Source organism: Monomorium pharaonis, chromosome 6 (genome assembly GCF_013373865.1).
Source record: "Monomorium pharaonis isolate MP-MQ-018 chromosome 6, ASM1337386v2, whole genome shotgun sequence".
Classification (NCBI taxonomy): Eukaryota; Metazoa; Arthropoda; class Insecta; order Hymenoptera; family Formicidae; genus Monomorium; species Monomorium pharaonis.
The window spans coordinates 11,834,204-11,849,107 of NC_050472.1; the positions used below are offsets into that span (position 1 = coordinate 11,834,204).

Genomic DNA, 14,904 nt, shown 5'->3' on the forward strand with positions numbered 1-14,904 from the left:
AATCCTAAGGTCCCGGGTTCAAACCTACCAGCGGCAAGTAAGAATAAAATACAATAATATAATTTAAATTTAATTAATTAATAAAAATTTGTCTTAAATTTAGTATGTGCTGTTGATAAAAATAATTTTAAAAAAATGTAATTTTTATTTTATTTTATTTTTCTTTAGTTGCAGTTTAAAGATATTCGATTTAAGAAATCTTTTAGATATCAGTTTCATGATATTTTTCTGTTCTCAAAAAACGACGCATTGGTTAACATTCTGACATTATATGTTATCTTTTAAAAGTTTCTTTATGTTATTATTTTCAGAAACAGGATATCTTTTAGAGATCTTTTTGACAACATATTGTTTACGTCATTCCATGACGTCAAAATACGGTACATTTCATGACGTCAGGAATTTGTGACATTCGACCGTCATTTTAACGTCATAAAGGCGTCATTTCGTGACGTCAAGAATAGTCAGTAAATGACTATTTTGGGATGTCAAAATGATGTGAGCTTGCTACCTGGGTATAAATAAATTTACAAGTTTTATTTTATCTTTAGTGTATATGTAATAGATTTTAAAACTTTTCTGTTGCAATATTTAATATAATATAATTTTAGAAATATTTTTTTTACAATATTTTATACAAATTAATATTTATGTTTTGTAGAATTCTTTCATTTGTCATAAAAAATTAAAATCTTTTTGAAAACTTTCTGCAACAATAATATATGGATATATTAAAATGTGTTAATGTAACTATTATATGCATAACAGTAACTTTCTAATGCAATAATGACATGCATATTTAAAATACATCTTTTAGATGCATATTTAAATTGAATATTTTTGGATTTTATTTCAAACATTCCAATAATGTTTATTAAATGTCATTAGGTGGTTATTTATACGTAGAAAATGTTCATGCATGAAGAGCGAGACGCCGTTTGATCATTTATTACGTCAAATTATGTCTTAGGTATGTTAGTGTCTAAAGTTATAATAAAGTTATAATCAAACTCACAGTGTATCTGAACATGTGCTCATAATATTGGATGATTTATCGACGGATGATTGATTCTGAATTGCGGTCGTAACAGTTACCCTGGTGGATATTTCAGTTTGACCGACTACATTCGTTGCGGTGCAACTATAAACACCTGCGTCGCGCATGGTAACATTAGCTAGAGAGAATTGGACAGTACCATCATGGCTCAGTGTCATTATTGATCTTCTACTAGGTCGCAAGCGAATTCCATCGCGATGCCTGTATAAAGAATGTGATCACAAAAAACAAAAAATATATATATTTTGAATAATATTATTATAAAAGTGAGTATCGTTAATTGTAATGATCGCTCACCAAACGATACCAACACTCGGATAAGCTTCAAGTTGTGCTGACAATCGCAGCTCTCCGCCTGAATGAATTGTGTAAGATGTGTTGAAACCACGAAGAAATTCTGGTGCGATATAGGCTCGAATTCCTTTGTCTACTACGAGAGTACACCGACAAGATACTGATCCATTTATATTCCTGGCTGTTACCATATAACATCCAGAATCTTCAAGAGCGGAATGCATTATTTCCAAAGTATGAAAATTCGAGTCATTATCCCAAAAAATATGGCGATCTGAGGTAAAAAACATTTAACGGAATATAGTTAATATTTCATATAGAAAATTTCAGATATTGTCGAATCTTGTCGATGAATGAGTTAATTACCATCTTGAGAAATTTCCATTCCGTCCTTATACCAAGCAATTTCAGGAATGGGATGTCCGATGACCTGACAAGTAAGCCTTACCGGATAAGTTATTTGCACTCGTCTGTCTCGTAATCTCATAGTAAATTGCGGCGGTCTATCTTCCGGTTCGATGCTTAAACTTTTAACAATATTGTATTATGTGTTATTAGCTTAGTTGTATATATTAAGATGGGTATATTTACTTACTTTGTTTTAAGTTTAGCATCGGCCTCGATAATTCTCGGATCAGTAACAACGAGAATTCTAGCGAACGATGACACTTTACCAATATTATTGTTTGCTTCGCAAACATATCTTCCGGAATCGTTCTCTTTAATATTTGTAATCGTCAAAGAACATTTAGAACCATTGTAATATGTCGCAAATCTTGTATCATTGCAGGGATCAATTTCTGTTGTTTCGTGATACCATCGTACTTCCATTTTTGAATCGCCTCGTACCTAAAAAAAGATCATTCAATGTATATATAAAATAAAGAGCATAGTTAAAAAATATAATAGAATATTATGCTTTTGTAAACTTACCTCACATTCCAACTTTACCGGTGTTCCTTCGAGAACCTTCAATTGACCCGGTAGAATTTTTGTAAATTCTGGAAGATCGGTACTTTCAATTATCAACACTGAATTCGTCATCGTAACTGGTTCACCCCATCCGTAACGATTTCGCGGTGTTACGCGAAATTTGTATTCACTGCCTGGTCGCAAATTGAATGCGTCGAATGCATTGATTGGCGTAACACCCAACTGACAAGAGTGATAATTTGATTTAGGAACAGAAGGAATAAATTAAAATATTATTAATGAATTATTACTATTAAGCTAGACATGAAGAAAATAGTATCATGGCTCTCATTTACATTTCGCACAATAACGTAATGTGTTATCAACATTTTAAATTATTATAATTGAATAAAATATTTTTATTAAAACATTGTTTTACCTTTTATTTAGTGTAAATTTAGCCCTTATGTGTTATTAATTGCTAAAATATAGATTAAAAAGTTTACTTACTTTATTATACGTTTACTTCTGAAATTCTCAAAAGTAAACGTATAATTAATTGAGTATTATACATTGGATTATTATTTTTTTTGTATAACGACGGGCCATTAAAAACAAATAATTCCGTAGATAATCACTTTGAAATTCGTTTGTAATAAAGATTTGAGTGGCTATTGTACTCATAAACGTCACAATATCATCTCTTCTACAATGAGAGAAAATAAATACTAAATTTAAATAAATATTTCTTTGAATAGTGCTAATAACATATTTTATAGAAAATCAATAATATTTATTTAAAACAAGTAATAGTTTTCTATAATTTAGGAAATATTACTTGTTTGAAATAAATATTATTTATTTTTTATAAAATATGTTATTAGCACTATTCAAAGAAATATTTATTTGAATCTAGCATCTTCTTTTCTCAGTGTATCATTTTCTTTTTATCTCACCTCTACCCATCGTGCACCTCCATCACTGCCTAACAGCCATGCTTCGACTTTATAAGCGATCACCGGTGCAGGTCCTCTTCTTTCTGCTTTACCCCAACTTAATGATAACCAACCTCTTCCACCATCAATAACAATAGGTTCACTACTGATCGGACCGGGTACGTCTAATAAACATCACATAAGATAATACAAAGTAGAATTACAAATTATAAAATATATTTGTGTTTATATATTTCTATAATTATATATATTTCTAAATATATAATTGTGTTACATTTATCAGAACTGATCTTTAAAAAAATTTATATAAAAGCAATGTTCATTTATTAACTAACCTCGATGTCCATACAAATATTCTAGGAAATCAATGATCAAACAATCCTTGATCCAAGATTGTCTCAAACGCGAAATAGTCATATCTTCATTTTTTTCATTAATTATTCCATGATCATGTGGCATTATTTTTATTTTATTCATTTTTATAAATTTACTAATGCATAAAAATTAAACGTTTTGATGTCACAAGCAAATAAAAGAAAAAAGAATATTTAATATATTATGTAATAAGTATAATAATAATAATAATAAATTTTCAATAATTTACATATTAATAAAAAATTGATTAAATAATGAAAAAAAAATTTTATTTTGTTAAATATTTTTTTAATCACACAATGTAGCACACAATATATTATGACAGAACTGAAAGTTTTAACAACATATATGAAGTGTTTCGCGTTTAGACGACGACTGAATTTTGAATTTGTGGAATTTGTAAGTTCTTGCAAGAAGATAAATAAAGAAGGCAAACTAAAATAACCCGTCTTGAAACGTTCCTGAGTGTAAAAAACTTGGATGTTCTCCTGTTCACGTTTATTTTGTGAGTATGAAACTTCGCGAACGTGCCAATTTTGAAGGTGCCAATTGAGAGCTTAACGTCCAGGATACCACGCACACAAATTATTTATTTCTAAAATGTTACATTTACATGTATTTAAGGATATCTTTGATCAGCATATCAATTTAATGAATAGTCAAACTAATATTGATGCCAGTTTGCGGGACCAACCCGTAGGAAAAAATTATGCAAAAATTACAGTTCAAAAAATTGCATATTTTTGTGCATAAATTTCTGCAATTTTTACAGATTTTTGTACAAAGTTATCGCCTTTAGAATTTTCCTGCAGAATTTTATGTAATGTTTTCTGAAGGCGAAAACTTTGTACAAAAATCTGTAAAAACTGCAGAAATTCATGTACAAAGATATGCAATTTTTGTGCTGTAATTTTTGCATAATTTTTTCCTATGGGTTGATTCTGCAAACTGGGATCAATATTAGTTTGACTATTCATTAAATTAATATGCTGATCAAAGATATCCTTAAATACATGTAAATGTAACATTTTAAAAATGCAGTTTAGAAATGCAGCAATTTTTGCATAATTTTTTCTTACGGGCAGACGTACAATTAGTCTAAACGTACGTTAACTGGCGTTTATCCATTAAAATTTAAGCTAAATATATGATGTTGCAGTTGGTGTGGATTGTCATTCTAATATTATATATTAACATGTTATTGTATAGTATTGATATTTTGTTAAACCTTATACATATTTGTTACGTAGCACTAAGTAACTTTATTTTAATTCACGCAAAAAATGTAACAAAATCTTATAATCTTTCTCCAGTATTTTTTCTCAACCAATATTATACATGTATAAATAATTGCAAAAAGCTACTTACTTTTCACATAGGACATGTCGTTGACATATTCTTCCGTGTCACGATCAGTAACAAAATTCCAATCTGATAATGGAGTCAATGATCTAGCACGTTGCTTTACCTATTTGAATACGTTATTAATAATATGTTTTCTTTACTTCGTTTTTAAATTAATGAGAACCTCTCACCTTGATTGAAAAAAAGCTTCGGTCACAACCATATCTATTTTTAATCAAAATGCAATAGGTACCTTCATCAGAAGGTATAACTCTTTTCAATATTAATCTAACGTAATCATCAATACATTCCTTGTATGATCTTGGTCCATCTGTAATATCTGTTAATCCCTTCATCCATATTACTAAAAATAAAAGGAAAAGTTGACGGAGAATATAGAAGTGTAAACATAAGAGAAAATAAAAAACTAATATTAAGGGAATGCTGGAGATAGGTCTGTTTTACCGATTAAACGCGATTGTTGTTTTAGTCAAAAATCTTTTTGTTGATTACACAGAATTAAAAATCCTTCACCAGAATTAAAATATAGAGAATAACAGAGAGTGGTGCACACAAGTTTATATGAAAAACAAACAAAAATTAAAAAAAGTTTTGTAATCAACTTCTGCAGTCGATTCGTGAAAGCATTTGCTGTGTATAAAAATTTTAGACTTGTACGTACAAAACGTGTCCCACTCATTGCATTACAAAAAAAATCAATTCTGTGCTTTTAGAAATGAGCCTAGACGCTTCAGTACAATAAATTTCTGTCTGTAAAAATCTCGTATGTATGTGTGAGTGCAGATTCGGAAGAAGTCAATAAGTAGAGTCGATAATATGAAACAAATTTTTTTGGTTCCCGATATAAAATCCAATTCACAGATTAATATTAATATGTGTATTTTAATTCAAAAAAAGAATTTCCAAATCTATGAAGAGATATATACGAAATTTCATTAATGATGTGCACAAATAACTTACATTATCGACCCCGATCAAGTTTGAGAGGCAGTCCAGCATCCCCCAAGGGGATCCGGAAGTGACAGAGTTACATTTTTGGGGGGAACTTGGATTTTCGAATTGGCATAACAGAATGCAAAATCCTTTTACAGGATTAAAATACGCACAAAAATGAAAGGAGCAATGTACGGTTTGTTCTGATAAATAAATAAAAATTGTTATTTATTAGTCATCTAACGACAATATTTGCTTTATGCGAAAAATCTAGAGTTTATATGTATAAAATAATCACGTCGCCCCCTAGAAAAAACTCTTAGGAATAATATCGTGCAATTAGAAATAAGATTAGAGACCTAGAAAAAAAGATTCGCATTCCGCAAATTGGAAAGTGAAAAAACAAAAATTTAGGTTATGTACACGTAAAAAGTCGATAAGTAGAGCAATATAAGAAAAATTTTTTTCGTTCTCAATATAAAATTTAATGCATAGATTGATATTAATATGTGTATTTTAATTCTGAAAAAGAATTTCTAAATCTATACAAGAAATACATATAAAATCTCTTAATGATGTGCATGAATGACTCGATCTTATCGACCTCGATCAAATTTCAAAGGATCAAGATCTGTTTATTCGCCCATCTGTATTCGAATTGTATAATTCACATATACGATCTTATACATATGTAATTATTATTAAGTATTAATCTTAATATTAGTTGATATTAGTCTTATTATGAGTATCTATTAAAATTAATTGAGTATTCTCTCCTTTGAAAGGTAAAAAAATCGAATTTTGAAAAATGTGAATCTTTATACGTAAAGTATTTTAATATTTATAATAATTCAACTCAATTTTAGTTGCAATTTGGCCACAATTTTAAATTTGAAATCGCAATATGATCAATTAAATATTTATGACCAAATCTCGACTAAAATCGAATTAGGGTTAGATTAGGTTAACTTAAAAGAATTGAGATAAGGTACATATTTACTTGTTTACAAAAAATAAAATTATTTTCTATTAATTATTATTATTATTATTTACATAAGTTTTTTTTGAAAATATAGATCTTATTTAAACTTATGTGAAACAGAACTGACTTAATGACTACATGTCTTTTCAATCTTTCACGCTAAATAACATTGTTATGTTAGTAGAAAATTGATAGAAATTAATAAAAAAATTTACAAATTCATTTAAAAGTAGAGTTGTGATTCGTAATAATTACCAATATAAATATACATAATTTTTTTGAAAGTACATTATATGTCTTTTTTAACTAAAATTATTATTATGTATCTATTAGGTATGGTTATTAAAAAATTGTAAAATTTTTTTGATAAATAAGAAGAAATTTCTCACAAAGCAATGAAATGTTTTGGTTTTGTAAACCAAACTGTACCTAACAGAACTATTTGATTAATACAAACAAATATTTTATTAGAATCATTGTTATTTATAAAAAACAAAATACAATAAATTACATATTAACAAAAAAATTTATTTATACTGGCTGATTAGTTTTGTCGAGTAATCTTGATTCATAAAATTAAAAAATTTTTCTAGTGTACAATTTCAAAGTAATCTTACTTAGTTCTAGTTCCGATAATAGGCATATTTTTTTTAATAAAAAGTTTTTGTTCTTTTTTGTTTTGATGTTCAGAAGATTACCTTTTTTTCAACCATCTTATGCCTTTTTTACAAGTTGTTAATGATCGAAATATAATGTAAGAGAGAGAAGAAAAGAGAAAGAAAGAGAGAGAGAGAGAGAGAAATATTTTTTAAATTAAAATATTACTAAAACAGTAGTAAAAAAATACGCAAAGATTGACATTAATTGATTTTTGTCTTTTTAAAAAAAATTTTTGAAAGACTTTATTTTGACCTTTTTAAGGAGAATATGTTTTTAATGTGGGAATATAAGAGATTAAGAACTGTTTTGTCGAGTCTTACTTCGTGGCTTAGGAATACCGCTGATTCGGAAAGATATACTGATATCTTCGCCAACAATCACATCGATTGATTTTTTGGAAGGTCTCGAGACGAACATCGCTGGTTTTCCCCCATCAACAATGCCCGATGATATTACACTTGTTGTACTTGTATCTACATGTCCATAAATATTGATCGTCCTGCACATATTTGTATCCTTTTCTATCGCTTCAGGTACAATTGACGTATAAAATCCACCTTCCGTAAAGATTCTTGCTTTTGGTATTATTGGACTTTTTCGATCGTCGCGTGGCCATTTAATTTCTGGAGATGGTACATCTATAATAGATTAAAAATTATTTTGTAATTTAATAAAGGAGAAGGTGATAATATAGCCAGTGCGGATAATATGGTTATCTATATTATCTTTGTTATTAACTGACGAATTCTAATAATCATTTGTGGTATCATTTGTTTAGTAGCCTGATGTTATATAGTGACGCTAATATGACAAAGTGCAACAGTCAACATTTGTTAATATAAACATAAGTCATTTTTACATTCGAGGATTTCAAAAATTTTTTGCCTTAACTGGCCGAATCCTTCCTCGATCTTGCCTTAACTGGCCGGATCTTTTCCGATCTTGCCTTAACTGGCAGGATTCTTTCTCGATCTTGCCTTAGATGACCGGATCTTTCTCCTTTACTTTACGAAATATTTCATATTTTGTATTAAAAAGTATCATAATAAATTTTAAAATATCTCAGGAAACGCTTAACAAAAAGAAGCTTTGTTGTAGTGTTTTGGAAACGTCTCAACAAGAATATAGAATAAAAAATAGGGAGTTCCATTAAAAATTCAAGATAACCTTGTCCTAATTTTGGCGACGCCATGCAAAGTCAAACAGATAGGATCAGTGAATAGACCTTTTTCAACTTTATAACTTTAGTCTAAAACATTTCTTTTTAAAATGCATAGTTTTCGAGATATTTAGAAGTTTCCATACTTTTTCCTCGTCCTGTATACAGGATGAGTAACTTAAAGTGTTAGAGATTTATATCTCGGAAACAAAGCATTTTAGAGAAAAATGTTTCAGACAAAAGTAGTTGTGTTCAAATGGGGACCATCGATTTAACCCCGAATAATCGCTTGAAGGTCACGTTAAGGTCACCTTTAATTTCTTAAATTGCACACTCTACTTTTTATTACATATTCTTGTAGCTTACCTCAAAAGCTTTTCAAAACACTATAATAAAGTGCTTTCGTTAGGTATTTTTTTAGTTATAAGGCTTGAATGTTACAATACATTTAGCTAAAAACGACTGTAAACGCGCTGTGTCACAAAAACATTAATGCAGATGCCTGACGTTTAAACGTTGTGTCAAGGCCATAGTCATCGCGTTATCATTCACATGCTTACTTTCGAGCCGGCCGGCTGTGCAACGACGCACATTACTTTGTACGTTATCGTTATCGGTAAATTTCATTTATTTTGTTAATATTTTTTAATGTTATCAAAATAAATGCTTTCGAAGAGTTCAACATGTTAATAATTTTAGATGAATGGAGGGCTAACTACAGGGCGGTTGAAATTATGTTTAATGAACGCTTTTCAAATTATCCACGAAAATTTTATATGGCATTTTGTCATTAAAAAAAAGATTTCTTTAATATGGTTACGTTCAACATAAAAGGAATAGATAGTCAATGGTTGTTACTGAAGAAACATCAACAGATATCTTTGCTTATGTGCAATTAAATCCACATGTAAGTTTCGGACTAATTTCGAAAGAGAGTGGAATAAGTCAAAGATCTATCATAAAAATTCTACATAAGAATAAATTTCCTTACCACATGTCTTTGCATTAAAACTTGTACGGAAACGACTTTGCAAATTGCGTTAACTTTTGCAATTGGATTCGTCGATAATTTGATCTTCCTTTTTTTTGCATATTATTTGATGTTTTCTGATGAAGCTAGTTTTATGAATACTGGACAGGTTAACAGACATAATATGCATTACTGGTCTGATGTAAACCCTCATTGAATAAGAACTGTTGCGCATCAACACCCATGGTCCGTAAACGTATGGTGTGGAATTGTAAGAGATTGCGTTATAGGTCTTTACTTTTTTTAGGGCCATTTAAATGGCCTAATGTATTCGATTTTTTAAAATGATATTTTTCCACAATTACTCAAAGATATCTCGTTAAATGTCAGAGTAAACATGTGAATGTAGCTTGATGATACATCTCCACACAATGCGATGTATTCCAGATTAATTCTGAATCAAATGTTTGTGACGAACATCACTCGTCTCAGGGCCGACCACCCGTTCCACCAGTAGGGACTTGATGTATTCAGACGCCTTCCCCGAGAGTCTATTTTCCTTCACGGGAAGCCATTTCCACTACGCTGCGTGGGGGTCGTCTCGGTGGGTATATAAGTCGGGAGCGAACAGGACTTGACAGTTCCGGATCCCGTCCTATATCCTACCTGATGGAGAGGTCGTCGTTTCTCTGCTGTCTGATTCTCGCCGGAGCTCGGTATCTTCGCGGACCGCCTCGCCGACGGAGTGGTTCTCGCCTCCCTGCTGCCTGGTTCTTGCAAGTCATCTTGACTTTTCAGGCATCCTGGCGGTGGAGTTCTCGCTCCCTCGCCGCTGGTTCTCGCCTTTGGTCATTTCGTACCTTCGCTGACGGAGGAGTCCTCGTCTCTCTGCCGTTTGGTTCTCGCCAGAGTTCGGCATTCTGACCGCCTCGCTGAAGGAAAGGTTCTCGCCTCTCTGCTGCCCCGTCCTCGTCAGAGTTCGACATCCTGACTTCTTTCTTCGTCGCCTACGGCGTCTCGTGCGGGACGCTGTCGGATCGTCCGTACAACCCGGTTCGCGGATTCGCAATCACGTATGTTGCGTATCGCGCGCTCCGTACTCCGTCACAACCAGACATCGACGTTTAGCAACATGCGCGAATCTTAAACCATTAGGTACCTTTGTAAATATTGTACATACTCGTAGGTTAAGTGCTTTTGAATAAAAAAGGTTCAAACGATTTATAACGGCTAGCGCAAGTTAGTTTCTCCCCCCCTTCTTCCGATTCCTGGAGACCGGCGAGCCTGTCCGCGGCGTTCGGGAAAGGCAAACCGTTACATGTTTCCCGAAAGATGAATAGAACGATGACGTACTATCAATTGGCCGCCTTATTCACTTGATTTGACGCCATTAGATTTCTTCCTCTGGGACTTTATAAAAGATCGAGTGTTGTCAACTGCACCCACAACAGTTAATGATATGAAAGTCAGAATTCGTTGAGCCTGCACTGAAGTGACAGAAATGTTAGGTCGTGTCCAAGAATGTTTTCAAAAACGACATTTACAGTGTATTTTAGTAGAGGGTTATTATTTCGAACATACTATTAAATAGATATTTTTTATTATATCTTTTGCTTATCATACACATATACACATACACAACAAAGAAGGTTTGAAGTCCTAAAATACAACGGAAAGTTGACGAATTGTTGGGTCATTCTCTCTGTGACAAGTACACGATACACACACACACACACACACACACACACGCACGCACGCACGCACGCACGCACGCACGCACGCACGCACGCACGCACACGCACACGCACAAAGAGGTGTAAATCCTACCGTGCAACCCTCACGCGGTACACCTTGGGTAATGCTAATGCCGGCGGTATTGTAACATTCAGGCCTTATAACTCGAAAAATACCTAATAAAAAAACACTTCATTATAATGTTTTGGAAAGCTCTCGAGGTAAGCTACAAAAATAAAAAATAGGGTGTTTTATTTAAGAAATTAAAAGTGACCTTAACGTGACCTTTATGCGATTATTTAAGGTTAAACCGATGGTACCATTTTATGTCCCTCTTTGAACACAACAACTTTTGTCTGAAATATTTTCTTCCAAAATGCTTTGTTTCCGAGATATAAGTCTGTAATACTTTAAATGACTCATTCTGTATATTACAATGATATCATTAAGTTTAACGAAGTTAGCCTTATCGTATTTCGTCCAATGATTACAGCCCTAATCACATCCCAAATAGCACTGGATGTTCCAAGGACGTCCATTTTAAGTCCAATTCAGGTCCTCATGTCCATTATTGGAATTAAAACGGATGTTCTATTCAGAACGCTGGATATCTGATTTATGTCCGCACTTGGATCTTACTTTTATATAATTTATCTTTATTTTTATTATATAATCTAAAAGAAATATTGTAAATTATATATATATTATTTACAATAGTTCTAATTACCATTAATTTATAAATAATAAATTATATTATTTTTAATTTTCAAAAGGTTTATTTTAATTGTTCTACTTTTAGATATAATATGAAATAATATGAAATAATACGTATTATTTTTTTATTTATTATTAACACTATTAATTATTGGTATTTTTTAAAATGTTTGTTATAATACATTATTGTTTCTTTTTCGTTTTTTATCGTTTTGTTTTTTTATTTTCGTTTCTTTTTCTCTTTCTTTTTTATTATCGTTTCTTTTTCTTTTTCGTTTTTTTTTTTCGTTTCTTTTTCCGACCAAAAGAGGGACACAGCAATTGGTTTGGGTCAAGCGCTGTCTTTGTCTAACCAGTAGCATAATGGGCGCTAGACAAAGAAAAAAATTAACCCGGACGATGTCTCCTCTTTGTCTTTCTGTCGGACACTTTTCAAGAGCTTTTTGCAGGAAATGCGCAGTCCATGCTTTATGTCGATAATTTTTAAAAAATGTGGATTAACCCACTATTGTAGCAAGCCCTTTAATTGAAAAAGGCCCAAAAGAAATAATCAAACCATAATAGGTCTAAAATTTGGTTTATTTCGGACTTTCTATGAATATCCGAAATTGTGACAAACGTATATCCCATGGACGTCCATTAAAGGACTTTCTATGAACGTACAAAGTTGTGCCAAACGTATATCCTATGGACGTCCATCGATTGTCCGACGGACCTTATTTGGACTCTTAATGGACGTCCGAATGTCCAGAAGCGGATATCCATTGGACATACAATGGATGTCCTTGTGCTATCTGGGATGAACAACTTCCAAGTATTTTTTTCCTTAACTCTTTGCATCAACGAAAGCTCGGTCAATAATTTTTTTCAGAATTTTAGCATAAATATTTAAAAAAAATACGGTTGTTTAAAAATTGCCATGAGTGGCAAACATTCAGTGTTGAAAAAATAAGTGTGCATGTAAAGGGTTATTAACTCATTATGTACCTGTTTTTAATAGATTTTTTGTTACATCTGCATGGAGAATTTATTACGCGTCCCTTTTTTTGTCAGAATATAACCATTTTTCTGCAGAAATAATTTATATTTCTTACATGTGCGTCGAAAGTGGTTTCTTTCGTGTCTCTTTTTTGTTTCTAAAGTTGTCGATTTCAGCACTTTAACATTATTGCACAATTTTTGTCTTCTAATAAATGACGTGAATCGTGGCAAAAATTTTCTATAAACACGACTTTTTCAGCACGTTCGATCACTTTTCACATCGACGGTTACGTCATAAAAACGTCATAAAATTTAAAAGTAATAATGAACTTACATTTATAGAAATCATTCAAATTGCGAAAAAGACTACAGAAAATCTTTTATCACGAAAATAAAAAAGTATTTAAATATATATAAAAGTAAATATTACCAAATATGATTAAAAAAAAATTTATTACAAAATTATTTAAAAATAAAGTTTTTTTTATTTGTGAGGAGTTTTGCTTTTCGCAAACCCCCATCTTCGCTCTTAAATCTTCTCTTGTTTTCGCTACTTTCTATGCACTTGTAACAAAAAATAACATGTACAACTCGTGTAATTTGGTTCACTCATGCGGGTGAAAGCATTCATAGGCAATAATCATTTTCCCGTAATTTTTACAAAATGTACTATATATTCTAAACAGTTTCTTTCCGCTCCATTTATGATTATTATTGAAAAGCTAAACTAAAAATAAAAAAATCTTCTCTTTACTTTACTATCTTGCATTTAATCTTATTAGAAATTGTAATAAATGTAAATGTAACATTTTATATTTATTTTGCTGCACTTTTGTATTAATATATTTTTTCTTTAACTTATAATGATTTCAGCTTAATAGTTTTGTAATCACTATTTTTAAATCTGTATATTTGTAATTTCTGTTCATAGTTTATTAATGATAAAATAAATTATAATGTTAAATTTGAATATCGTCTTTTGTTTATTTTGATATTAAGACCCCCATCTCTTTCTTGATTGAGATTGTGTCATTAATAAGTTCAGTTTTGAGTTATAAATATTAAGTTTTTTGAGCCGAAATTTGAACTGATAATCATATGACTTTGGAAAAAAAAGGTTAAACTATTGGTACGCTGATCTACATTTCCGAGTTATAAAAATGCGTTCAATTTGTGGCATGTATTTTTATAGTGTATTTACAAGAAAAGTTTTGTTGCATCTTTCCTTGCTTTATCAAAATCCTCCCGTATAATAAAAAATTTAAGGTTGGATGTAATACTATTATTATTTTAGTATTAGAAATTTGGTCTCGGAATATCCAAAATCTGTCATAATGGGTACTAAAGTAGGTTTAGGCTTGCATAATATTAAAACTGTATAGAGGAAAGACACCGAATTTGGAACAGTTTCCTAAATTGGAACCCATTTATTTCTCGGAAACTAAACATCGCACCGTACGAATACCGATAGAAACATGATCCGTTTAGTTAATTAAAGAAATAAAAACCCATATTTCATCTGGAGTGTGCAAGCTTGCGTAATCACATTACCCATTTCAGATAAACTTAGACTAAGTTTCTCTGAAATGGGTAATGTGATTACGCAAGCTTGCACACTCCGGATTATACATTTGTGACTCAAACTGCATTTACAAGGTGTTTTTTTTTAAGTTAGGAGAAAACGAGCCAATTCAGCAATCTGACCTCGGATTCAGACTTAGCGGGTCAAAATACATAAGGATTGACTAGTCTGGTCCGCCGGACCGACCACTTTTTTTTATATGCCTGTGTAATTATTGAAAAACTACAAAA

At 31.2% G+C, this 14,904-nt stretch overlaps 1 protein-coding gene across 1 annotated transcript in view; it reads right to left on the reverse strand.

Moving 5' to 3' along the window:
• Positions 1–14,904, reverse strand: part of LOC105834071 — a 110,204-nt gene that overhangs the window by 38,073 nt on the left and 57,227 nt on the right. The window contains exons 17-26 of the mRNA XM_036289053.1: positions 7,855–8,172; positions 5,130–5,302; positions 4,970–5,062; positions 3,555–3,702; positions 3,220–3,383; positions 2,285–2,506; positions 1,947–2,200; positions 1,718–1,878; positions 1,355–1,625; positions 1,016–1,258 (exon numbers count right to left, since the gene is read on the reverse strand). Coding sequence (XP_036144946.1) covers positions 1,016–1,258; positions 1,355–1,625; positions 1,718–1,878; positions 1,947–2,200; positions 2,285–2,506; positions 3,220–3,383; positions 3,555–3,702; positions 4,970–5,062; positions 5,130–5,302; positions 7,855–8,172 — 2,047 coding nt within the window. The remainder of the gene's footprint in view (positions 1–1,015; positions 1,259–1,354; positions 1,626–1,717; positions 1,879–1,946; positions 2,201–2,284; positions 2,507–3,219; positions 3,384–3,554; positions 3,703–4,969; positions 5,063–5,129; positions 5,303–7,854; positions 8,173–14,904) is intronic.